This window comes from Aythya ferina (assembly GCF_964211825.1).
Source record: "Aythya ferina genome assembly, chromosome: 18".
Classification (NCBI taxonomy): Eukaryota; Metazoa; Chordata; class Aves; order Anseriformes; family Anatidae; genus Aythya; species Aythya ferina.
In genome coordinates, this window is record NC_140317.1 from 3,932,761 (window position 1) to 3,956,513 (window position 23,753).

Consider the following 23,753-nt stretch of genomic DNA (forward strand, 5'->3'; position numbering starts at 1 on the left):
CCTCGCCTTCTCTCTTCACGATTTTTCCCTCCTCGCTTTCCTTTTTCTGCTCTAGGCTCCCTCCGCCATCTCCCACTCAGCCCTTTCTCCACTCTACCCCTCACCTTTCTACCCCTTCATCGCCGTCCCCACATCTCCATAACATTTCCTTAGCCCCGAGCATCACCCTCAGCACCCTCCAGCTATTTCGGGACATTCTGGCTGCTCCCCACCCTCTGAACACAAGCCTGGGGCACCCATGGGTGCCCTTGGGACTGGGGTGCAGGGTTCGCCCCTCACCGACCACCTCAGCGCAGCTTATTTTAAAATGCTTATTTTAAAGCTGTCGTCATTATTCCCTGCACTGAGCAGATCTACGAACTGCGAGCAGGTCTTTTTGGTGCCACTGAGTTACATTTCACATGCTCAGCTCTGCAAACCTCATTTCTTTGGAGGAAATGAGGTAATTCCAATCATTTTGCAAAGGAAAGCAATGTGCTGGCTCTGCAGCTGCAGCAGGCTGTGGGAATTCTCCTATAACCTGTACAGAAATCACCAACGGTTCATTATACCGAGTGACAGGTCAGATCTGAGATACTCTTGTAAAACCTACAGGAGAAAATATTTTCAATAAATCAGATGTAATCTGTCTTTTGCTGTCAAGCAGACTAGGACTTTGCATCCAAGCACTAACTCCATATGGCTGTGCTACATGGATAAATTATGTTAATTTATAGCTGGGAACAGAATACTTCTCAGGGCAATTATCTCTCACAGTTAAGATTTCTCTATTTCTATATTAGAATTGCTCAGAAAAAGCTCTGGAAGTCAGATAGGAATGGCTTTCTCCCAGACATGCCAAAAGGGCTTGAATGACTGCTGAGTTAAAAATGCCAGATTAAAAGAGACTCCTCAGGTCTGGTTTCTGCATCATCATTAAGGAAAAAAAGCTTTCAAGGCAGTCACTGAATTTTGGGAGTATGTAGCTATGTATCAAGAGGCCTGAGAGGAGAGAAGGGGAACAGAATCATCTAAAATTTCCTCTCCTATTCCCTGCTTTAATTTCCTCCTGTACTCAAGGGCCAAGCACAGAGCTGTGCTGTAACCACCCAGGGACCCTCAGCTGCCTGTCACAGCTGGACTGGACGGAGCTTTCTGCCACAGATCACATCTTTTCTGGGTGCACAGCCTGCTGCTCTTGCATAACATCTTACATTGCCTTTTCTGTAGGCACCACTGCATGGTAATGCAATTGGGTATAAATCCATGGAGTTCTATCACACAGAAGGCCAAAAAAAATAATCTAAACCCACTGTCATGTGAGTTAATTTGTACCTTAGGGTCTCTGATAGACTCTGGGTCTAATAAGGATACGTAAATCTTCTTGGACCAAACTCCACACTAGCAAGTAGCAGAAAGGCTGCATCCTCTAATCCTTGTTCCCTTAGACAGAAAAGCAAGTACCAAAATCCCAAGGATTTTTCTTTTTTTTTTTTTTTTCCTTAACTTAACTGTATGTAACAGGCATCTCTTCTAAACTCTCCAGCTCCTCATCTCTCAATTTTAAGCTCTTCCCACCCTTCAGAAAAGCATGACTTTGCCTTCAAGAATAAGCAAGAAGCCCATATCAGCACCAATTTCCCATCACGGTGCTGAACAGAGACCTTGGAGGACAAGAAGACGCGAGGCTAAGGTGATGCTATGGGGCTGTTTATATGGGATTCCGCCTCTCACCCTCACCCTCCACCACCGCCTCGAAGAGCAACGCATCCAAACCGCCCAAGACAGAGCAGGTCACCGGAGATGAAGCTGGGGACTCCCCCAAAGCCACCGAGAAGCCCGTGGTCAGGGCATTACAAAAAGAAGGGGAGCTGCAGGGCTGCCACCCTCCTCCCTGCCTGGAGGGGAGGCACCGTGCGGCTGGGCTGGGCAGGAGGAGGAGGAGGAGGAGGAGGAGGAGGAGGAGGAAGCCCGGCCTCGCCTCCCCCTTCCCTGTCGCCGGGTTTCCTTGCAGCATTTCCATGCTAGAGGTCTCCACCGAGCTGCGGAGAGAGGATCTGCCTGGCTGCGCCGGGCCCTCTTCCTTCCTTTGTGCATCCCCCGGCCCCGTGCAAGCCTTCCCCCCCCGGCCCGGCAGCCACGTCCCCGTCTCATCCCCCCCTCCCGGAGCCTCCCCCGGCCCCGGAGGCTGGAGGAAGCCTCCCCCCGGGGCAGGCAGAGAGGGGACAGCGGCCAGGAGCCGGCTGCCACGTCGTGCCACCCTTTCCCGGGCCGGGCACCGAGGCCGCATCCTTGCCTCCATCCTTCATCCTTGCCTCCAGCCTCCAGCCCTGCCTCCGACCCCTCTCCGCGGTTCTGGGGGGCTGCGGCGGGGTCTCCCCGCCCGCGGATGCTGCTCGACCTCCCCGGGTGCTAAATGCTGAGCGCCGACAGGATGGAGGAGTTTCAGAGCGAGGAAGAGGAGCCCTGGTACGACCAGCAGGACCTGGAGCAGGGTAAGGATGCTGGGGGCAGCCGGCCGGCCGCGAGGGACAGGAGGGCAAAAATAAAAATTAAAAAAAAAAAATAATAACGGGGTAAATCCCGGGGAGGGGATGGGAGAGCTTCTCGCAAGACTTACGCTTGCTTGGCAAACCCAGCGCCTTGTCCTGCGGCAGCACCTCCATGGAAATCGTAGATCTGCTGCTCCCGGCCACTGTCCTGGCCAGGGAAAGTTTAAAGCAGAGAAGGAGAGGCAGGGGGCTCAGATCTGTCCTCAGCACCAGGCGGGTGAAATTGGGGTGTTACGGTAAAGCGGTACCCCAGAAAACTTGCTGCGGGCGGAACACAACATGGATAGAGTTCTGATGTTGCTTTCATCTCCAAGCAGTCGCAGGCAGAGTTAGCAGGCGCGCTAGTTAGAAACGGGTAAATCCGAAATAATGCATTGCTAAGCTGAGGATGCTGAAAGCCTTTCCCAAAAGCTCTCGTTGTCCAAGCCTGAGCCCAAGGGGATCTTCAGCTTCTAAGTCACCTTATTACTTCTGGAGATTTCTCCGATCAGCCATAAAAGCAGGGAAAATTGGGAAGGAGAGAAAAAATGAATGCCAAGGTTCAAACAGCAAAAATGGGTTTGTTAGAGAAATGTAAGCATTCACTCTTGTAGCTTGTTTTGAAGTAACTGTTCCTACATTTGCACTAGTTCTATGTCATGTTTATTGTAAGGCTGGCCAGTTAGTAGCTGTGTATATTTGGGGCTTTTTTTTTTTTTTTAAATGCTTATCTTAATGTTTTGAGTCAACACGCAGCAAGCAAATAACTGAAAAGTCCTGTTTCAGAGCGGCAGCCCAGGAATAAACTGAACTGATTTGTCAATGTGTAGGGAAAAAATTTTGTCCCCAAATACAGCCACCCCTCTGATATAACGTTAGAGGGACCTTACAGCTCCACATTTGCTTGAGCCAGCTGACTGTCAGTCCAGGCATGCAGTCCAGCTGCAGTGCCTCTGCCCACCGTCACTCCCCGTCCATTATGTCAGGATTTAAAGTTTACACAACTTCAGCTGCAGGACAGAGGCCTGGCAGGGAACGCTAACCAGCCCACGGGGATGTTGCAGCTGTTTTGTTTTTTTTTAGCCCCGGTTTCTCAGTGGACAGGAAGTATTAGTAGCTGGATGCTGGGCCTTGTTCTGTGGAACACAACGCTGATATTAAAGGGGGGCAGGGGATGGGGATAGAGCTGTCAGCCGGGTAAACAGTGCAGCCTTTGAGGCCTCAGAAATTCACATTTCTGGGTGACGTCTTCCCATGGCTCACAAGGGGACTGGGCAGCGCTCCAGGGGCAGGATGTCGGCTGAGGAGCAGCAGAACTACAAATGAGTATTGGGAATATCAAACAACACAGGACTGTGGTTTTCAGCCCCACGCTGTCCCCGCTGTCAGGTTCGTGAGTCAGCACTGGCTCCCGGCAATAAGAACACCTCTGCTGCAGGCCAGGCTCCCTGCTCTGTCCTGGCAGTCCAAACAGAGCGTAACTAGCTCCAGATGGTGGACTGATGCTGGGGATAGACTCCACCTTTGAGCACACCCAGGACTGGAGGCAAAAACAGACCCAAAACAAAGGCCAGCTGTGGGGCTGGCTGCCCCCTGTAAGAATAGGGGCTTGGGCTAACTCAGAAGGAGAGATGGAGAATGCTTTAACTGGAATCAGCCAACTGGAAAGGTCCTACGGGGTAATTACAACCGTAATTAATTTGCATGGTACACAAAGCATCACGAAGGACAGTGCTAGACTTTGTCCACGTATGCCATAGCAGCACGCGGAGGCCTTTGGGGATGGCACAGCCCTGAAGCTGTCACTTGGGAAACTGGGGGGGTGGAAGCAGAGCGCGAGACATCCAGCACAGCCTGATTAGGAGCTGGGCCGGCATTGCTAAGAGGATCAGCATGCCAACAGCCAGGGGTTGTGCAGAAACCCGTGCCTGGCAGCAGCCAGAAAGACAGATGACAAAAGCGTAAGCCTGGAGACTGGTGCTTGGGAGCAAGGGGAGGGAGAAACAAGCAGCAGCCCGAGCTAGGGGAGAGGAGAAGGTGCTGCTGCGAACCAGTTGGTTGCTGGGCCTTTATCGTCATCTCACGGCATCATCAAATATTTACTACATTTACATCCCAAACTGTTTGCTAAGCAACGGATGGCTTAACTGGGAGCTCTGTGATGATTATGTTAATTAACCATTTTAGCACCACGGAGAAAAATGTGCCTTCAGCTCCACTCTGAGCACCTGTTACTTTCCTCCCCATCCTCCACACAGCTTTGGCTTGCTGAAATAACTCATTTTATCCAGGAGAAGAAATCCCAGGCCCTCTTTCTCCCCACCCCAAAGTGCCCACAGTGACCGCATCCACCTTGGAGGCAGGATCAGCAAGGTCCAGGAAAGAGTAGTGGTGTCCTCTGAGAAAAAAAGAAAGAAGAAAGCTCTAAAAACTGAGCTCCCATTGCTTGCTAGCCTCAGTACTTTGGCTCAGCCACAGCCTCACCTTGTCCAGGTTGGGGAAAGGCCTGGGGGATCTGTGGGATCCGTGTCTCTAAGTACTAAAACAGGTTACAGCAGCGGTGAGCTTTTCTCCAGCCATGGGGAATTGATGTACCTATGCTTGCATCATACCCTGTGCACAGGATATACATGCAGCCAGACCCCGAGAGAATGAAAAAGAGCTAAAATTAGAGAGGCTGAGCTGCGGACAGGCGGGGACACCGTTTCTGTCCACCAGAAGCATTTGCGTTGAGAACGGCCATGTGGCAGCTCAGTCACATCTGGATCCGCACGGGGCAGAGCCAGCCCCAGCAGCTGGCTGCTGACCTCCTCCAGCCTTGATTTCCCCCCCCCAGCAATCTCCTAGGACGAGTCCTTCCCGCAGTCACCCCGCAGCTTTCCCTGCTCTTCCAGGCTCCTATCCCTCTGCCAGCATCCAGGTCTATGCCAAAGAGCACAGAGCCCAAGAGGAGGGCTCCCAACGCCCCCCTTGCAGCCCCAGGAGCCTGAACACAGCTCAGTGGGTTAGCCAGCAGGACAAGAGGCAGGACGAGAACCAGCATCACCCCATCACCACTGGGACCAGCAGGCCTCTCCCCGAGCAGACACAGAACCTTTTGGGCCAAACCCCCTGCACTGCATGCAAAGGACCTTATGACCGTAACCTCTAAAGGTCTCCAGACTTAAGTATCTTATTTTAATTCCTCTTCCTGACAAACACCCGAGTGCTTGCACGCTAAGAAGGAAAATGACAGGAGGTGCTGAGCTTGCACCTCTCCTAACTCATCCGCGTGAAGCCCCAGGGTCAGCAGCAGGCCAGTGAGCAGCGGGATCGGTGCTAGCAGCCATCCCTGCCTCTTTTCTGCATCGCTCAGCCTACACAGGGCAGTCCACGCAGCTGCAATTCACACCCTGCATGCCCAAAACAGCTCCTTGCATTGCGGAGCACGTGGCACCCCAAAATCCATCCCTCGTGCTGCTGTTATCGCAGCAGCCCAGCTCTGGGGACGAGCCCCGCAGCCTGCCTGCCCTCCAGCAGTCAATTTTGCCTGCAGTAGCTGAGCCACACACTTATTTAGCACTGCACTGCCCCAGGTAGCTTGTGGAAGCGGAAAGTTCTCAGTGACTAATTGCCGAGCTGCTTGGAAATGTTCAGAGGAACCAGGAAATCACAAGGGAATAGGATGACGCTTATTTTAGTCTTTCAGATGAGGAAGGGATGAGCACCTCCAGTTCTAGGGAGAAAATACATACATATATATATTATTCTAGGAAATATATACACATATGTCCTAGAATAAGAATTGTCCGTATGTGAAGAAGGCAAGGAAACGAGGCGTAAGGGAGTCCCACACAGTAACTCCCAGGATCTGCCTCCTCATCTCGCACAAAAACTCCTTTCTACGCCTGCTGAACCCCAGGCACATACTTCCAGCTGTGGGAGGGAGCAGAGTTAGAGGAACTGCTGGGTGAGAAGCAAGGAGAGGCAAAGGGGAGCAGGGGGGAATAATAAAAATCAGCTTTCTGTATCTCCCATCCTCAACCAACCAGCTGAGCAGTGGCGTTTCTCCCTGATAAGGCTGCACACGAAGGATTTACAGCCCAAGCCCTGAGGGCCATCCTGCCCGTGGCAGCCCTGATCCTGAGGACTCAGAGCCCAAGAACTGAGCACAGACGCCCTGCCCTGGAGGCTGTCCCCCACCACCCGTGCATTTTCCATTCTTCTCTTCCGTACCAGCCCGTGCTGGCCGGTGGCAGGGCACGGAGTCAGCGCGACAGGCAGGAGCCACGGAGAGCCGGGACAGCACGAGGGGTCCATCCTGCCTCTGCTAAAAGCAGCACCAGGGCTCAGGCTGAGCACAGCTCACCCTCACACGGCCGGTCTCCTCTGCTAAAAGGCCTTCCCCAAGCAGCACGGGGATGTATTCCCACCTCACACGGCTCTAAAAGATCCCTGTGTGCTCACACCAGATGCATCAGCAGGGCTTCCAAAGCTACTGCGGACCATGCTCAGAAACAGATGCACAGACCAAGAAAAATCAGATGTGTGGGCCAAGAAAAATGCCTCCGGTACAAAATACCCCAGAGGAATGAGAGCAGGTGTTATGCAACTGCTGGTCTTTGCACAGCTGGGAATTTAAGTGATTTATATTAGGTTTTGGTTTTCTCTTCCATGTGTGTTTGATGAACAGCTGTAAGCCTTCTCTCCAAAAGGTGACGGTTCTTTTGCTGGCCTAAACAGCGTGTTCCTTTGCAGTCCTTTGGGAAGTTACTCCAGTTTATCCAGTATGCAGTGCAGCTGCCCTGGTGCTGCCCAGTTACCTTGTCTGAAGATTTTGGCCAGTAGAGCATGGAGTGTCCAGGTCCACACTGACTTCTCCCCATCATGCAGCCACAACGATAGAACTAGGACGTTATCGTGCCATCTTCTTGGCCCACAAGGAAGTGCTGAGAAGGGAAAAGGTGGCCAGGAGCTGCTCTGGGCAGGAGGAGGCAGAGCAAAGAGCAGCACAGCACATCCCCAGAGCACCAGACCTCGAGGCAGCGCTGCTTTGGGACACTGGATGCGTAGCAGAGCTCCTGGAGGAGGCACCATCCTACATCCTGTTCGTATCCACTGCAGTCAGGGCTGGTGATGGCCATGTATAAGATCAACTCAAGAAAACAAACAGGATTTGATCCCTGTTTCCTTGTAACCTCGGGCTGAAAGGCTACAGTGCCCTGTTCCTCCTGCCTCGCTCCACACGCAGCACCGATCGCTCGGCTGCGTTCAGGAGCTCTTGCCGTGCAGGCCAGCACCTCCAGCTGGCACCAAACAGCAGCACCGGGCATAACCACAGCACTTGGAGCAACAGGGCTTCACGGCATCCCCCAGGGATGGGAAGGGAGCAGGACTGGGGCAGCACCACGTGAGACCACGCGCTCCTCCGTGGCCAAGCAGAGGGGCTGCTGGAGAAGGGGCCAGCAGGTTTCTGGGGCTGCTGCAGGGGGTCGGGCTGTTTTCTGTGTTTAGCTGTAACCATATCTGTGGAAGAGGGATTGTCCCCGTACCTACGTGCTGCTGGCACGTGAGAAGCAGCAGATGGGAGTTGTGGGGGCTCCAGCAGCTGTGCTGAAACTTGGTCGCTCCCCAAGGGACCAAACTGCTCAGGATCCATGGTCCTGCCACCAGCAAGAGGACAGCAGGGGCAGCCGAGCTGGTCAGCAATAGCTGAGCATAGGGGAATAATTGGTGTGAGCTCAACCAGGACCGGAGAGGTGACATTGCTGGGGTGGTGCCATTGCACTGCTGGAAGCGCCGTTCCCTTCTGCTCCAGCGCGCTGACCTGTCCTTTGCAGGTTGCCTTTGCTCGGGGCTCTTCTCGTGCTCACCCCACACCGTGGGGAAGCAGCAGGTGAGATGCTGAGCCTCCCCAGTGCTGGTCCTCACTGCCTGTCCTGGCTCGGTGACAACCTCCTGCCCCCCAGAACTGCTGGGGACGGTCCCACGGGGCAGCGGTCCACATCTGGGTCTTCAGCTTTAAAAGAGCGCAAGCCTCCATTCACGGCTCTCTGCATCCCCACATAATTAATTACCTAGAGCTTCGCTGCCTGGAGGAAGGCTGCCTGCAGGAAAGCATCGGCTTCCTTTCTCTCTCCTTTCCTTGCTGCTTCTCCCCAACAACTCCGCTCGTATGTCTTTATTTTGGATGCTTTTCTGATCCAGGTGCGCTATCGGAGCCTCCGAGCCACCCGACAGTGAGCTCTTTGAAACCATTTCAGCCTACAAGGCAAACAGAGGCAACGAGGCTGTTTAGATAAGAGAGCAGCAGGGAAAGACACAGATGGGGCCCGACCATGGTCTAATAACACACTCAGTGTTATCAGGCTCTAACAACACAGCAAAATGAACGTTGATTGCTGCAGGCACGGGGATGGGACAGCTCTGTATGGGTTTGTATAGACGCATGCAGCTTATAAGCAGAGGCAACCCACCCAGGGCTCAAATATTAATATATGGCCCCACCCAGAGAGACTTCAGGGCACTGACAGACAGAGAGCAGAAAGAAAAGGAGAGCATCAATTAAACCAAAAATGCCTGCTGGCCACCTGAGAAGAATTTAAAAGAAAAAAAAAAAAAAAAAGGAGAGCTGATATGAATGAAATACTGAACAGGATTGAAAAGCACAGAGGGCAAAGAGCAAGTGCAAGGGCTGAGAAAGCTGGAGAACCTCCCTGAAGCACAACCCCGACCCCTTTCCTTGCCCAGGGTAGGGAGAGTGGCTCACGGGGAGCAGGTGGGCTCGCTGCCCTCGTTCCCTATCAGGGTTTTCCAGTCCTTGGTGGTGGCACTTCTGCTCCAGGGATGAGAGCCTTAGGGGCAGCACGGAGGGAGCTGCTCTTGTTGCTCTTGCCTCACTCCCCTGCCAACCAGATCTCTCTGCCACCACCAGGGCTGCTTGCATAGCCAAAGGCAGCCCATGGGTACGGAACAGATTACACAAGAAAAAGAAAAGGGAAAGAAAAGAAAGAACAAAAGCAAGCAGGCAATCCAGCAAATCTCATTAGGCTAACAGAAATGCCCGTGTGCCCAGCACCAGCCCATCCTAGCTAAAACCAGTTTGAAATGGGGAAGGGAAGAGGGAGGACGCGGCTGTGCTTCACCCTCACCCCTTGCCAGCCCTGCCAGGGGCACCTCTCACCCTCAGCGCACTGCAGAGGCAGGGCTTGCTTTGCAGTTCACCCAATTACACCAAAATGGCAGCACAAAAACCACACCACATTGAGTACTAAGCTGATCTGGGTGGGAATGTCTGAGTTTTGTCAGCAATAACAGCGGTGGCTCGCTCTGAAAGCTCTGCTTGGCCATGGGAAACACTTCCAGCTGGGGAACCAGCGTGTAGACATGGATTTGCCACATCCACGTATGTCTGTGAGATGCTGAGCGAGGACACTTGCTTCCTCTGCACCCCAGCATGTTCCACTGCAAAGGCTTGTAAGGGCTAAGCACAGATTCGCTCCATCACCTGTCGTGGAGCAGCAGTAAGTGATACACAAAAGCTGATCTTCATCGTAATGCACCCAGACAGCACAGTCCCTCGCAACTAAGAAAAATAAATGAGCAGCAAGCGCACCCTACCCTGGGGTAAACCAGCACAGCATCATTTATTTAGATTTTGAAAGGAATAATTGCACCTACCCTTGACTCTAAGTACCCGTGTGTAATGGAGCAGACAGCAAATGCAATTAAATTAAACGTCAACAGCATTAAACATCAGTTCTTAACTCTCAACCTACCCCATCCATCAGCTAACAAGCACCCTGAACTTCCTCCAGAGACCCCCACACCAGAGCCCTGCAGGCTGCTCCTCCCCGCTCTTTAGCAGGTGAATTTGCCATCTGCAGAGGTAGAAAGGGCTGCTCCTGCCCTGCAAGCCATTGAGGAAGGAACCTCAATGGATATTGAGCTGAAGGACTTCCAAACACAGCCTCCACGCAGCCCTGCACGCCGTGAGCCAAAGGACCTGCGACACCCCCCTTAAAGCCTGCTTGTCTCGAGGGACTCGGTCACCGCCAGCTCTACCCAGGGACAAACCCCCTGTAACTGTACCAGCCCTTCAGTGTCCGCTGAAAATCCCCAGACTTCGGCATTTCCTGAGGACACAGATCAGACCTGGCCCATCCAAGGCACCGAGAGCCCAGGGGGTGTTTAAAGAGAAGGAACAAACCGCAGCAGCCTCTGCCCAGGCAATGCCAGCCCAGCACCTGGGGGCAGCGGGCGTGCTTTCTCACAGCCAAAATACACAAATTGCTCGATGTGGGAGAGAAGAGAGCCCGAAGTGGCTGCTCCAGATGGTGCCTTCCTCCCAAAAGCTGTATTTACCAGGACACAATAGCTGCTGGGTCACAGCACCAGGAGCACAGAAAGAGCTCCAAACCTCCGTGCCTTGATGTGAGCTGCTGGGGCACCTGGGGCAGCCAGGACACATTCAGCTCCACAGCTCATCGTGGTGGGATGCAGCTTTCCATTCAGCTAAAGACAACCTGCTGCAGGTTTGGGGATCAGGATTTTTTGGGGGTGATCACCCAGCGATGCAAAGCCAACGTGGCTACGATGGGATCAGCATCCCAGCATCTCTGCCATCTGGTCTCCCTCCCATTCCCCTCCCTCCTTGCTGAGGCGCCTCTCCCAGGGAAATACAGCCTCCCTGCCTCTGCTTTGCTCCACAGGCTCAGCTCTTTGTCTGGGGACACAGGGGGTCTCCTCAGCTGTGTTAATTAGAGGGGTCACACTGTTAATTAGATGGGTCACACCAGGGCTCACAGCACTATGCAGAGCCACAGGACACGGAGCTGGTATCGCCCAGGACAGTTAGCGTCTGTGGTCTGCATCTCCCAAGCTGGATTTAGGCAGCCCACCCGTTTGGGATCCCTAAAGGCACTGTGTTTAAGCTGAAGGTTGGCTGTTTCGTGGGGAAAGCCCCCAGCACAGCCGTACCCCAATGCTTTGTTTCTCCTTCTGCATGGAGAAGGGGGGGGGGAAGGGAGGCATCAGCAAAACTGCTAAATTAGGGCACGTCACACAGTGCTGGCTGGCTGGGCTGGTGCTGGAGGAGCAAAGACAAATTACAAAACAACAACAAAAAAAAAATTGAGGAAGCCACAGCGCTGTGTAGAGAGAATCCTTAAATTACCAGACAGCCCGCTGATAAATTCGCGTCCAGCCTCAGGTTCCTGAGGTCTTCAAGGAGCGGAGCTGTGTGTTACCCAAGCCTGAGGAGAGCTGTGATTAGCACCAAGATTGAGATGAACCTGCTCTAACGAAGACATTAAAGCATCTCCATGCAGCATCCCCTCCCTCTGCATGCTCCCACAGCCTGGGGGAGACCAACAGGTGGGGAAGAGGACCCAGGCATGGCGGGGGGGCAACGAGACAGGATTACAGAGGATGCTTTAGCTGGCAGGCAGGGAGCGTGTGCGTGCTGACGGCTGAAAGAACCAATTCCCCCACGTCCTTCAAGCCCGGAGTCTCCCAGGCCCTTAAGCTCAAAATGGAAAAGAAGAATCAATTTCCTCCTTGGAGCTCAGCCCCGTTCTTTCTTCTTTCCCACTCGTCCCCAAACGCTGCCCATTTCCCCCATTAAATTATTGCTGACAGAGCCCTTTAAATTACAATGCCGGATCTTGCACTGCCTAATCCACTTAACTCAACCCCAGCTGATTAAATTGGATGCCATATGGTGGGAGAGCACTGGGGTAATCCATGGGGATGGGGACACACTTGACTCATTACCTGAAGCCCTCTCCTCTGCGCTGGGCCCTCCTTGCTGCCGAGATCAGGCAGGACGAGTGTGATTTGCAACGTGCCCGTGTAGCAAGGACACCAGCTCTGGCAAGGTGGCAGTGCCATTAAATGCAGCCCCAAGCAGCTTAAAGGCACAAATTCTCCTCCGTCTCTGCTGGAGCTTGGCTGTTCCCCCGGTCCCCAGCTGGTGCAGCAAACACTCGGTCCCTCAAGGACACTTTGGAAACTGGAGAAATTTGGTGCTTAAAAAAAAAAAAAAAAAAAAAAAAAAGAGGTGAAAGATCTGTCCGTGGGGACACTGATGGCACTCACAGCCCTCAGACCAGGTCGCTGTGTGATGAGGATGAAGGTGACATCCCGCAGTGACACCCTGCAGTGCCTATTCCCAGGGTAAAGGGGAGATCCGAGGACACGGAGCAGCTGCTGGCGGGGACCACAGCTGGGGAGCCGGCCCCTGGCATTGCAGGGGCTGCACAGACAGCAAAGCAGCTGTCACCCAAATTAATAATGTAACAGTGCTTCCCACGATGTATCATTATCTGTCAGGAGGATCGCATCCGAGGCACTCCCAGTTCTCCTCCCATGCAAACAATTGTGTCTGGAAAGTTGGTGTTAGCCTTGGTTTATGATGAGACATCTGAAATCAGCAATTTTCCCAGGCACAGGATACATCCCAGGGGGCCTGGTTCCCCTTCTTCTTGTCCTTCTGACAAGTTATCACCATTTTCCAATCAACTGCATAGCCAAATTAACTGCAGGAAGAAATTGCAGTGCTCCCAGCCCCAGCAGAGCCTTGGTAAAACACATCATTAACTGCAGGCTAGAGAGGAGTGCTGTAAAGGGCTGAGAAAATGCCAGGGCAGGACACCCAGGTCACTTCACACACCACAGGACTGCTGGTCCTCATTCACCCCAAATCTGTCTGATAACCACAGCAGAGATAGAAGAGTAATAGCACACACTGCTATCTGTTTCCTTACCTTTTCATTTTGAAGGCTTAAGGTCAGAGCCTCAACCTGCCACCAGGCGAGCTAGGCACTCCTCTCTAAAAGCACCAGGAAAAAATGAAAACCGACACAATTGCAGGAGGTCAGGCTTTAAAAAGACAGCCAATTCCTGTGAAAGCAAAGGGACGTTATCAGAGCCAGCTGTGCTACCACAGGCCCACAAACAGCATCACCTGAGGAGCTCGAGCTTTGGCCAGCACAGGGGTTCTGGGGGGGCTTCTTTACCCCAGAGACTTCAAACTCGGTATTTTCAGCTGGCCACGCTGTCAGTGGCTATTTTCCCTGTCCTTCTCCTAACACCCAATGATCTCAGCAGCCTCCCAAAGGTGTTTAGAGCTGGCAGCGAGGGAGCACAAAGCATGGGCCCCCCGGAGCTGCCCCGAGGAAAGCGGCGGAGCCCCCTGAGGCCACGGCGCAGGAGGAGCTGTCAGCCCTCGGTGTCAGTCTGTTAGCAGGTGATGGATGGGGGCTGACAGGGAAGGCAAGACCCTCCCTTCGTTACGGATAATAATACGATTTACTGAGCATCCCCAGAGGCCCCACAAAGCTTTACCAACCCTCACTGTCATCCTGATGGATGCTGAGCCCCTCTCAGCCCCTCAAGAGATGGGGATGGGGGTGCCGAGCTGCAGCCTCAGACAGGCCTTGTGGGATCCACACAGGATAGCACCAAATCCTCATCGCATAGAGGAGCTGCAGAGTCCCCAGCTCGGCCTCCCCTTGCTCTTACAGCCCTAAAAGATGAAATAGGGCAGATCCTGGACGTCCCATAAGTGTACATCCACGTCAAAACCCACTGGTAAGAGCAGCCCGGCACGAAGCAGGTCGCTGTGCTCTGTGCGGCCGCAGGAACCGCAGCGGCTTTGTCCCTTCTGTTTCCAGACCTGCACTTGGCCGCGGAGCTGGGGAAGACGCTGCTGGAGCGCAACAAAGAGCTGGAGGACTCCCTGCAGCAGATGTACGCCACCAACGAGGAGCAAGTGCAGGAGATCGAGGTAGGGATGGGGCTGGGGCAGGACCGGGGGGACAGGAGCAGCTGGATCACCGCTGTCACCTCAGGGTGATGCCAAAAGCAGAGGGTGGGAGCTGACGTCCCTTCCATACGTGCCTGAAATGGGGTGGATTAAGGTCTGCTTGAGCTGATCCCAGCCCTGGAGAGGTACCCCTATCCCCTCCGACTGCTATTTCCCCCCTCTTGCCCCCCTGTCCAGACGTGCGTGCCAGATTTTGGCACTGGCACCGATCGCAGCTGGGGCATGTGTGACCTCTCCCAGCCCACCCACCCGCCTTCACGCTCCTTTCTCCATGCTCTGCTGCTGCTTTTCCTGGCTTCCAGGCACTCACAATGGTGTTTGTTCTCGGCCAGCCCCTCAGCACCCTGTAACACAGCGCCCTTTGTCAGAGGCACAAATTGGCTCCTTCTCAAAGAGCTGCAATCCCCACTGCTGTTTCAGGCACCCTTTGGGGTTAGCACCAAGCTCAGAGACTTAAACTTGCTGTGCCAGGAGGGGTTTCATCTGCTGGAAGGCTTCCAGGGGTCTGTGATTTTTTTTAAAAAAAAAAAAAAAAAAAAAAAAAAAAAAAAAAAAAAAAAAAGCTTGAAAAGCATTGATTTAAAGAGGCACAAGGCAGAGACATGCTGGGAGCTCACAGGAGCAGCATGTGGCGGCTGTGAGGAGAAAGGAGAAGGGTTTTGGCTGTGCCCCACAGCACTGCACCCCCAGATTTGGGGTCTGATCCCAGCTGATGCCCCTCTGCCAGGCTGCACAGGATGAAACCCTCCAGACTGGCATGGAGGCAGGCAGGGAGGGGTCTGTGGCCGAGCAGAAGCCACAGCTCTCCTCGCATTTCGCAGATTCAGGTTTTTTAGCCTGAATTCCTACAGAAACGCAGCCTCCGCGATTGATCTGTCAGGTGATACAGTAACCACCAGGCCAAGTTCAGTCAGCCTTGACAAAGGGTCACAGTCAAAGGGAGATCAACTTTCTTGGGGTGTTGGGAATTAAAAAAGCAGCTGAGGAGAGACAGACCGAGGTCAGTGCCCTTCACAGAGGGCAGGAGAAGTTCAGACATATTTTAGACACAAACATTTACAGTGGGCAGGGGGTAGCGTGAATACCTCTACTGGACGAGGCTTCAATCAGGTAAAGGATAAAGCAGCCACAAGACACAATGTCACAGGAAGCTAAGGATATAGGAATTTCTGCCCATGAAACAGCCTGGCTTTGGGATGAGGGGTGTTTTTTGTCTCGGCTTTTCCTGCAGTACCTGACCAAGCAGCTGGAGATGCTGCGGCAGATGAACGAGCAGCACGCGAAGGTCTACGAGCAGCTGGACCTGACCGCGCGGGACCTGGAGCTGGCGAACCAGAAGCTTGTGCTAGAAAGCAAGACGTCCCAACAGAAGATCCAGTGGTACGGCCTCCCCTGCTCCTCACCCTGGCGATGCTGTGCCTGGGGGTCCTTCAGCCCACCTTTCCCCTCAGCCCACCATCCCCCTGCAGCATGCTCTCGCTATCCAACCGGTCTCTTACCGGCCGTGCCGATGCTGGTTAGCACAGGTCAGCCACAGCACGGGCAGCCCTGGGACAGGGCTGGGTGGAGAAATGTGCCTGGAGCTGCCAGAAGGGAGGCACGGCAGCCGTTTCTCCTCAGAGGGTGAATCCCCCTGACTAAGAGGCACATAATGCTATCAGGGAGGTCCTGAGCACGCAGCCCAGCAGGCACACTAGGCACAGAGCCAGCATCTAGCGAAACCCCGGCCTGTCGATAACTCCTCTCATGCAGCAGGCCCGTGATCAAGGTCATCCCTGGAAACAACAGGCTAAGCCGCGTCCTTGCGCTGCGGCATCTTTTGCCAACAACTGCAGAGAGGGAGTTTCAGAGCAGAGGGGGAGTGCTGAAATGGTTTTACAAATTGCGTTCACAGACAGAGAAAAATCTGTGCCCAGCGTTTATTGCTACAACAGATAAAAGAGGAAGAGTAAACTGCTCGCCTGCCTGCTTGGACCCTTAAGTGCAGAGATATTCCAGGATAGCGCTCACGTCCCAGAGGTGACTGTTTTAGCCAAGAGATTTGAGGTCAGAGGGTTTCAAACCTGAGCTATCCATTGACAATGCTTCAATCCCTCCCCTTTTCCAAAAAAAATAAAAATAAAAATGTATAATCCAAAATAGACCACACAGAGAGCAGCCCCTGCCACTAAAAGCAAGCACTGTCACACTCCCAGGGCACACACTAGAAATGTGGATTACTTCACACAGGCCAACTTTCTCTATGGGGAAGAAAAAAAAAAAAACATTTTCAAAAGATCTGTGGCCACGGTGCCCACCTCCTCACCTGTGCTCTCTCCTCTGTCTGCAGCTTGACGGAAACGATCGAGGGGCTGCAGAACCAGGTGGAGGAGCTGCAGAAGCAGGTGGAGGAGATGCGGAGCTTGGAGCAGCTGCGCATCCGGCGGGAGAAGAGGGAGCGGCGCCGAACCATCCACACCTTCCCCTGCCTGAAGGAGCTGTGCTCCAGCCCCAGGTACAGAGGGACAGGGGGGACAGAGCCATGCCTCAAGCCTTCTCCTCAGCTCCTCTACCTGTCAGCGGTGGATTAGCCCCTCTGACATACAAAAAAAAAAAAAACACAAATAACCCCACAGGGAGCCAGGCTCTGAATCAGAGTCCCCTGGAGGGGCTGGCGTTCTCCTGGGATGGCAGCAGGGGGCTAAGAGGGTTCCTCACCAGGCAGGATGCAGTGTTCAAGCTGGGACTGCCCAAATCAGCCTCCCCCAGCCCAGCCCAGCCTGCCCAGTCCCACACCACATGAAGGAGACCCTTTGCTCAAGCTGACCATGCCACGTCCCCTCCCCACCAGCACATCCCGTGCCGCATCCCTCCAGCATCTCTGCCCCGCTGAAAGCAGCGGAGGTGCTGTGGTTTTGCACTGTCTGACTCCAGTAACTCCAGCAGCCCCCAGTCCCAGACCACGGCATGCCACACAGTGCCAAATGCTGCACAAATCCAGCACTATTGAACACTCGATCCTCCTTAAAACCCAGCCCCTGTGCTAATTCACTGACACCGTGAGGGCATTTCTTGCTCAGCTTTGTCCGTAATAGAGGCTTCTTTAAATAGATAAGCAATCAATAAACTTTTTTTTTTTTTTTTGCAGAAAGTATCCACTGCCAGAGGGTACAAACAAAAGACACTTTTACTGCAGCCGGGGATGTAATGAGGGCATAACCTAACCCCCAGCAGAATCCACTTAATGTCTCTGTGCTTCTCTCCCCATGGTCCCCCAGTGCCGCTGTCCCCCAGTGCCTCAGGACGGTGCTGTGCCTTGCCAATCTGCAGTCAGCTCTGAAGGTCACTCTGCCCTTCAGTAACTTGGGAATCTGTTCAATACCCCCGCCACCAGCCATGCCTCGCAGGGGAAGCCATAGAGCTTTCCTTTTTCCAATCTGTTCTAACTAGATGGGATGCCACCGGCGCTTCACTGAGGAGGAAAAAATGATTTCCCGACAGCAGCATGAGGGAAGGGGGAAATGCATGCTATTGCTTCCCAGGCGGTGAGCAATGAAGAAGGAGCTCCATCAGGCATCTCCTTCTGCCTCCCCCATTTTGAAAATCTTCTCCCCCTCTCCCTGGAGCACCTCACGGGCACAGGACAGCAGAGACTGCAGGTCCTCCAGGACAGAGACAGGTCGCTGTGTCCGGCAGAGCCACCAAACCTTGGGGTTTCCTGTCCCACGGGAGGAGGCACAGCTCCCTCCATCAGCTCAGCAACTCTGGGCAGAATTACTTACATGGCAGTAAGCCACAGTCTGGGTCCTCCATGGACTGTCATTTGGTCACAGTCTCTCAGGGGTCTTTCTTCTCTTCCAGGTATGAAGACGCATTCCAGGTCCACAGTTCTTCAACAGAGTTCAACCAGAAGCCACTGGAGCGGGAGAACGAGCGTCTCCAAGCCATGGTGGACTCCTTACGGTCCCAGGTCAACCAGGAGAAGCAGCGGAAGGAGAGGGTTGAGCGAGAGTACACCTCCGTTATCCAGGAGTACTCGGACCTCGAGCAGCGGGTGTGCGAGATGGAGAGCTGCAAACTGCGCATCAAGGAGCTGGAAGCAGAGCTCCTGGAGCTACAGCAAATGAAGCAAGTCAAGAAGTATCTGCTCAGCAGGGAAGACAACTTGTCCGAGGCCCTCCTCGAGCCGCTGAATAACGCGCCAGAGGCGGACTACATCGACCTCTCGGAGGAGGAGGGAGGGAAAAGTCACGGGCCGTCCATGACGCCTTCCCCAAACCACCCCGTCCGGAAAAGCTGCAGCGACACAGCCCTCAACGCCATCGTGACCAAGGACGCCGTGAGCCGGCACGAGGGCAACTACACGCTGCACGCCAACAACGTGCGCAAACGGGGCATGTCCATCCTGCGGGAGGTGGACGAGCAGTACCACGCCTTGCTGGAGAAGTACGAAGAGCTCCTGAGCAAGTGCCGGCAGCACAAGGACAGCGTGCGCCACGCGGGGGTCCAAACGTCTCGCCCCATCTCTCGCGACAGCTCCTTCAGAGACTTCCGGGGAGAAGGATACGAGTTGGAGGAGAGGAAAAGCATGGAGAAGACCATCAGCAAACACGTGGAGGCCGTGGACAAGCGGCTGGAGCAGAGCCAGCCCGAGTACAAGGCTCTTTTTAAGGAGATCTTCTCCCGCATCCAGAAGACAAAAGCAGACATCAATGCCACAAAGGTGAAAAACAAGAGCAGCAAATGAGCCCTGTCCCACCGCAGCCCCCACGTGCTAGCCCACCAGCCGAGTCTTCTCTTTCAGCTCCAGGAAACGCTTCGTGGCCTCGCTGCTTTGAAGGCTCGAGAGGTCTCGTGTTATATTCTTGTACGGGAAGGGAGTGTCCGCAGCATAAAAGCAAGAAAACGCCACAGGGACTCAAGTCGTGTCTTTAAGCTTGGGCTCTGGGCAGCTCGTTGGAAAAAAAAAAAAAAAGAAAAAGAAATTGTACATTGTAGTTAGAGGATTTCAGAAACTGTATGATGGATCTCTGCATGAGCTGCTACCACGGCCAGACATCACAACAGCAACGGAAGCCACACCACAAACCAGAAAACCGTTCACCTCCTCCCCCCTTTTCAGCTTGTCTTACCGTCCGATTATCTGCGAGCAAAAGCCTGGATGTCCTCCAGCACTCTGCAGCAGCCGCAGCGCGGTGCTTCACAGCAGAACAGAAAAAGCCATCGGAACTTCAGGGGCTGCTCGAGAGCACCAGTCCAAGCCTCCACTTTGGTTTTACGGCTAAGAACCTACGCTTGTACCCCAGATACCTTCACCTGACCTCTCCCCTTTCCCAAAGGGCAGTATGTTCTTGTTATTCAAGCCATTCTCTTATCAGTCAGGTTTTTCAGCTATTTACAATGCAAGCTCATTGCAACTGGAAAAACTTGAAGAGAAACATAGAACTGGTTGTTCCGTTTTCATCAGCGTTTCTTAGTAATTCAGTCCATACTCTCCTGACTTCGTAGGCATATGGGATTTCCTCGCTTTAGATCTGCCCCAGTATTTCAGCCCAGGTGAATCACTGTGCCTGGTAGGAACGTGATGACCAGGGCTTTCCCATAAGCTAGACAAGAAGTGCTATTACAGTATCAGAGACATGCTTTCATCTCGCAGCCTGGGTCCCAGCCCTCTGTGCTGTGCTATTCACGAAGACATCATTGCCCCCATCGTAGCAAGCTCCTCCGATATAGTTTGCATGGGCTTGCAAAACTGCCTAGCAGTGACTCATGTGCAAGTAGAAGAAAAAAAGCACTACACTCGTACAGTGTCAGGAGCACGGGCCCTGGCAGTAGCGCTGATCACACATTTCCCCCGCGCTTTTGCTCTGAATACCTTCCCAGTCAAGAGGACAGCTTTCAGTTTTCTGCTGAAAATAACCTATCTTGGCTGAGATACCATCTCCAAAGGTTGTCACCTCTCATGTGCCAGTTCACTTTCCAGCACTGAAATCTCCTCGCTTTTGCTTCCACTGACATGCAAACACACAGCCAAAAGGCCACTGCAGACTCAGGAATCACCAGTTTCCATTTTTCATAAACTAGACGTTGACCTTGTGTGGTCAGACACGTGTTTTAGGCAGAGAAGCAGCATTTCATTACAGCTTAGGCAACACCCTGAGCACTGAGCCACAAAAATGAGCAGTTCAGTGTAAGCTACCTATTCTGTACCAGTCTGGAGAAACTTTAGGCCAGATTTGGATTTTATTTTCACCAGTTTACAACCCAAAATCATGGGTAAGTGGCTGGGATTTTTGCAACATTGACATAAATAAACCAGAATTTGGCTTTGGAGGGGAGAAGACTGTTAAAACATAACTATCCTCTGAGTCTTTGACCTTGGCATTATGAAGAGCTACCTTTCTTTTACTCGCAATGGAATTAATGCAAAAGTACCCCCTTGGCCCTCTGTATTTATTAAACTGAGTACCACTGAGGTAAGTCAGCAGGAGCGTGATGCCCGAACTGCACTCGCTCCAGAGGTCTCCTCTTCCACCCGCCCACCATCAAGCACTCCTCGCTTCCATGCTCTGCATTTCCAGGTGCCCTATGGCCCCCAGCTCGAGAAACGTTAGGAGCCATTAGCACGAGCGTGGCTACCAGCTCTGTAACAGTATGGAGAACCTTCATGCCTTATTTATTTATAATGGAAAGCAGTTGTTTAAAAAATAAATAAATAAAAACAAACAACAACAGCAACAAAAGCAGCGTCAAGTTGATTTTTCTCAGAGTATTCCCCAGTCACCGTGCTGTCACAGTATATGGCGTGACAAACACCAACGCCCTCGTACTTCAACATTTGTACTGTGGGATAGCTGAAGCAAAGTTGTTTTAAGTCAGCCAATGTTTACTCTGCAGGCATCTGGCTGTTGCATAGGTGTGGGAAGAGGATTGCCTTCACTTTCCGTTTTAAACAATAGTGTGTGAATCAGCATCGCAGTTAAGTGTACATCAGATTAAATATATTTTCAAATGCTTTATTCTCTTCTCAAATAAAAAAGGAACGCCAGTATTCTCAGAGCTCAGACTTTCTTTACAGCTCTTTTTACTTTTTAAGACCAGCACAAGAGTTATTTCTTTGATTTTCATGTACGATTTGGGTCAAGAAAATGCTTCAGGCTCCACTGCAGAAAGCAGAGAGAATATGCCGAACTATACTGCTACATTATTTATATAACATACATTTTATGCACTTGGACTGCTAATGTTTGCCACATGATAAAAACACTCTTGTTAGCTCGGAAGTCTCTATAAAACTGTACAATTTCTAAGCTTGTAATTCAAATGCTATTTTTGTTTTGGTTCTTTCTTGAAAACCACACATCCAAAACCGACTGATGCAAGTAACACAATATTAGTGCTTAGCTTAACAAAGAAACAGCTGCCATATATCAGCAGTTTGCTCAGCAAAGTGCTGAGGGCATTTTTTTTTCTGCATCCAAAAATATTAGTGGCCATATATATGTCCTGATGACTGTGTGATTCAGAGTCACTTGATTTTTTTCTTAAGCGAGGCTTTCAGCAATCAAAGGAGGAAAAAATAAGCATCCTCTGCCCTTTTATCCCACTTTGTATCTAATTTTTCTATTTACTTTGAAAAAAAAAAAAAACAGTGAAAACTATGTAGCTCCATGTGAAGAAGTAAGAGAAGAGTACTAAGCAACTACATTGCTTACCACGGAAACTGGTCCAACAGAAAGCAGCAGCTATTTAATAGCACACCCCCATGAATCAGGGCAGAAAGAGAACAAGAATGTATCCAGTTAAAATGGGTGAGAAAAAGAACAATATAATAAGAAATGACTAATTTCAGAATTTAGCAAAAACAATTCCCCTATTCCGATCACACTGTTAAGATTAACGAGGATATACAGCTTGTCAAGAATTTGGTTTCCATCTGAATTTGTAAGATGAAATGTAGACAAGCACATTTCCATCAGATCTAGCATTGCATTTTCCCTTACCACCAGTTTAAATAAGCCTTCAGAAAGCACCCATCAGAAATAGGAACGGACCACCTAAACACACATTCAAGGTTTTTTACAGAGCTTGAATTCTCCTGGGGAAGAATGCCCATCTCCTGATTCAGCAGTCTTCCCTGTCTTACAGGAGCTGAGACCTTCAGGAAGGTCTCTCAAAGTCCCAGCCTGCTCCCACCACGCTGGCTCACTCACACAGGGAGGGACCAGTCCCTCACACACATCAGCCTTTGCTTCCCTTTTCAGGGACGGCTTGTTACAGCTCTTGCTCTCCAGGCACCAAACAGGTGAGCTGGCTTTCTAATCCAGTATCTGTATACCAAGGCAGTTCATCTCTCCAGCTTCAGTGTCAAAAGCTTGGCTCCCTATGGGCCACATCAAAGTAAGACCTTGTCATGCCAAGCCCTGTCAGGGAAAGCTCTGTTTCTAATCATCCAAGTGGAGATCATTCTGCTTTTTACAAGGGCTCTTTGGACACCTGCACCAGCCAACAGAGTAGAAGTGCAGCAAAGCCAGAGAAGTGCCCTTGCAGACAGCTCTCGCTTCAGCTGCGTGACCTTCAAGCTCCTTCCTCAGCCCCTCTGTGCACTGCTCACGGACACCTTTCTTGGCATGAGTTACCAGCACAATGATAATTCTGGCATGTTTAACAACAGTTGGTAAAATGACTCATCCTGCTTTGGATGTTTTACCCATCCCTCTGGCTACAAGTCACAAACATTTACCTGTTCCCTGTTTGAAATTAAGGTCACCAGATGGCGTGAGCTGTCTCTGACAGCTCCATTTTTTTCCTTCAAGCATTCCATTTTTGTCTGAGTTTGGTTGGCAGAAGCAGAGCAGAACCCATTCCTTTCCTACAGGCCTGTGGTGTGACACCAGAGATGGGATTAAAACAAAGCACGGGGCTGTGACCAGCACCCGTTGGCGCTGCCCAACCCACCACACTGCACTCCTGGGGTCTCCGTTTCCATCTTTGGCACCCAGCTGGGATCCCCTCACGCCACACGGCCTCCGTCAGCTTTAAACACCCACCTTGACTTCGCCCCCAGGTTTCGGCAGATTGTCAGCTCCTGTCAAAACACCAGCACCAGCACAGCCCCAGCCCTGCTCCCAGCACCTCCCGGACACCAGAAATAGCAGCTCCTGCCTGTGGAGCACAAACCCTCCTCACCAACCCCCCGTGACGGCTCCGACAGCAACCAGCCGAAGCCTTCCCATGACCTCACACCTCCCCGCAGCCCCCTCCCCTCAGCACCTCTCTTGTTTATCTTGTTTATCTTGCAGGTTTATCGCAACACACCTAGAAATAATCCAGCCTCCAGTAACATATACATGTGTATTTTTGCTCCTGTATATACAGTACGCTCCTGCGCCCCGAGGAGCTGACAGCAGCCACCCCGAGGTGCCCAGATCTGCCCCTGGCCCTGCCTCCCCCCCACC

General features: G+C 52.3%; 2 protein-coding genes and 1 long non-coding RNA gene across 4 annotated transcripts in view; 1 reads left to right on the forward strand and 2 right to left on the reverse strand.

The window, feature by feature from the left end:
* HID1 (HID1 domain containing) overlaps nucleotides 1–13,416 on the reverse strand; it is a 41,585-nt gene extending 28,169 nt beyond the window's left edge. Inside the window, exons 1-2 of one of the 2 annotated variants that reach the window (XM_084492044.1) lie at nucleotides 13,256–13,416; nucleotides 12,264–12,517 (exon numbers count right to left, since the gene is read on the reverse strand). In XM_084492044.1, the coding sequence (XP_084348170.1) occupies nucleotides 12,264–12,380 (117 nt within the window). In that variant the 5' untranslated portion in view covers nucleotides 12,381–12,517; nucleotides 13,256–13,416. The remainder of the gene's footprint in view (nucleotides 1–12,263; nucleotides 12,518–13,255) is intronic. The other variant, XM_084492045.1, reaches the window with a different exon arrangement.
* On the forward strand, nucleotides 209–21,346 carry CDR2L (cerebellar degeneration related protein 2 like). The gene is made up of 5 exons (XM_084492053.1): nucleotides 209–2,474; nucleotides 14,165–14,277; nucleotides 15,548–15,696; nucleotides 16,646–16,810; nucleotides 18,157–21,346. Exons 1-5 carry the CDS (start codon nucleotides 2,396–2,398, stop codon nucleotides 19,040–19,042), a joined length of 1,392 nt encoding a protein of 463 aa, XP_084348179.1. The 5' UTR covers nucleotides 209–2,395; the 3' UTR covers nucleotides 19,043–21,346.
* Nucleotides 18,498–23,327, reverse strand: LOC311420812. Its single transcript, XR_014684555.1, has 2 exons — nucleotides 22,011–23,327; nucleotides 18,498–19,247 (listed from the first exon to the last, which is right to left on the reverse strand). It is a non-coding gene; the product is annotated as an uncharacterized lncRNA (long non-coding RNA).
* Nucleotides 23,328–23,753: the final 426 nt, after the last annotated feature.

Coding starts and splice junctions, on each gene's coding strand:
- CDR2L (XM_084492053.1), top strand. CDS start 2,396: ATGCTGAGCGCCGACAGGATGGAGGAGTTTCAGAGCGAGGAAGAGGAG. Junction 2,475..14,164: donor CCAGCAGGACCTGGAGCAGG/GTAAGGATGCTG, acceptor TTCTGTTTCCAG/ACCTGCACTTGGCCGCGGAG. Junction 16,811..18,156: donor GAGCTGTGCTCCAGCCCCAG/GTACAGAGGGAC, acceptor CTTCTCTTCCAG/GTATGAAGACGCATTCCAGG.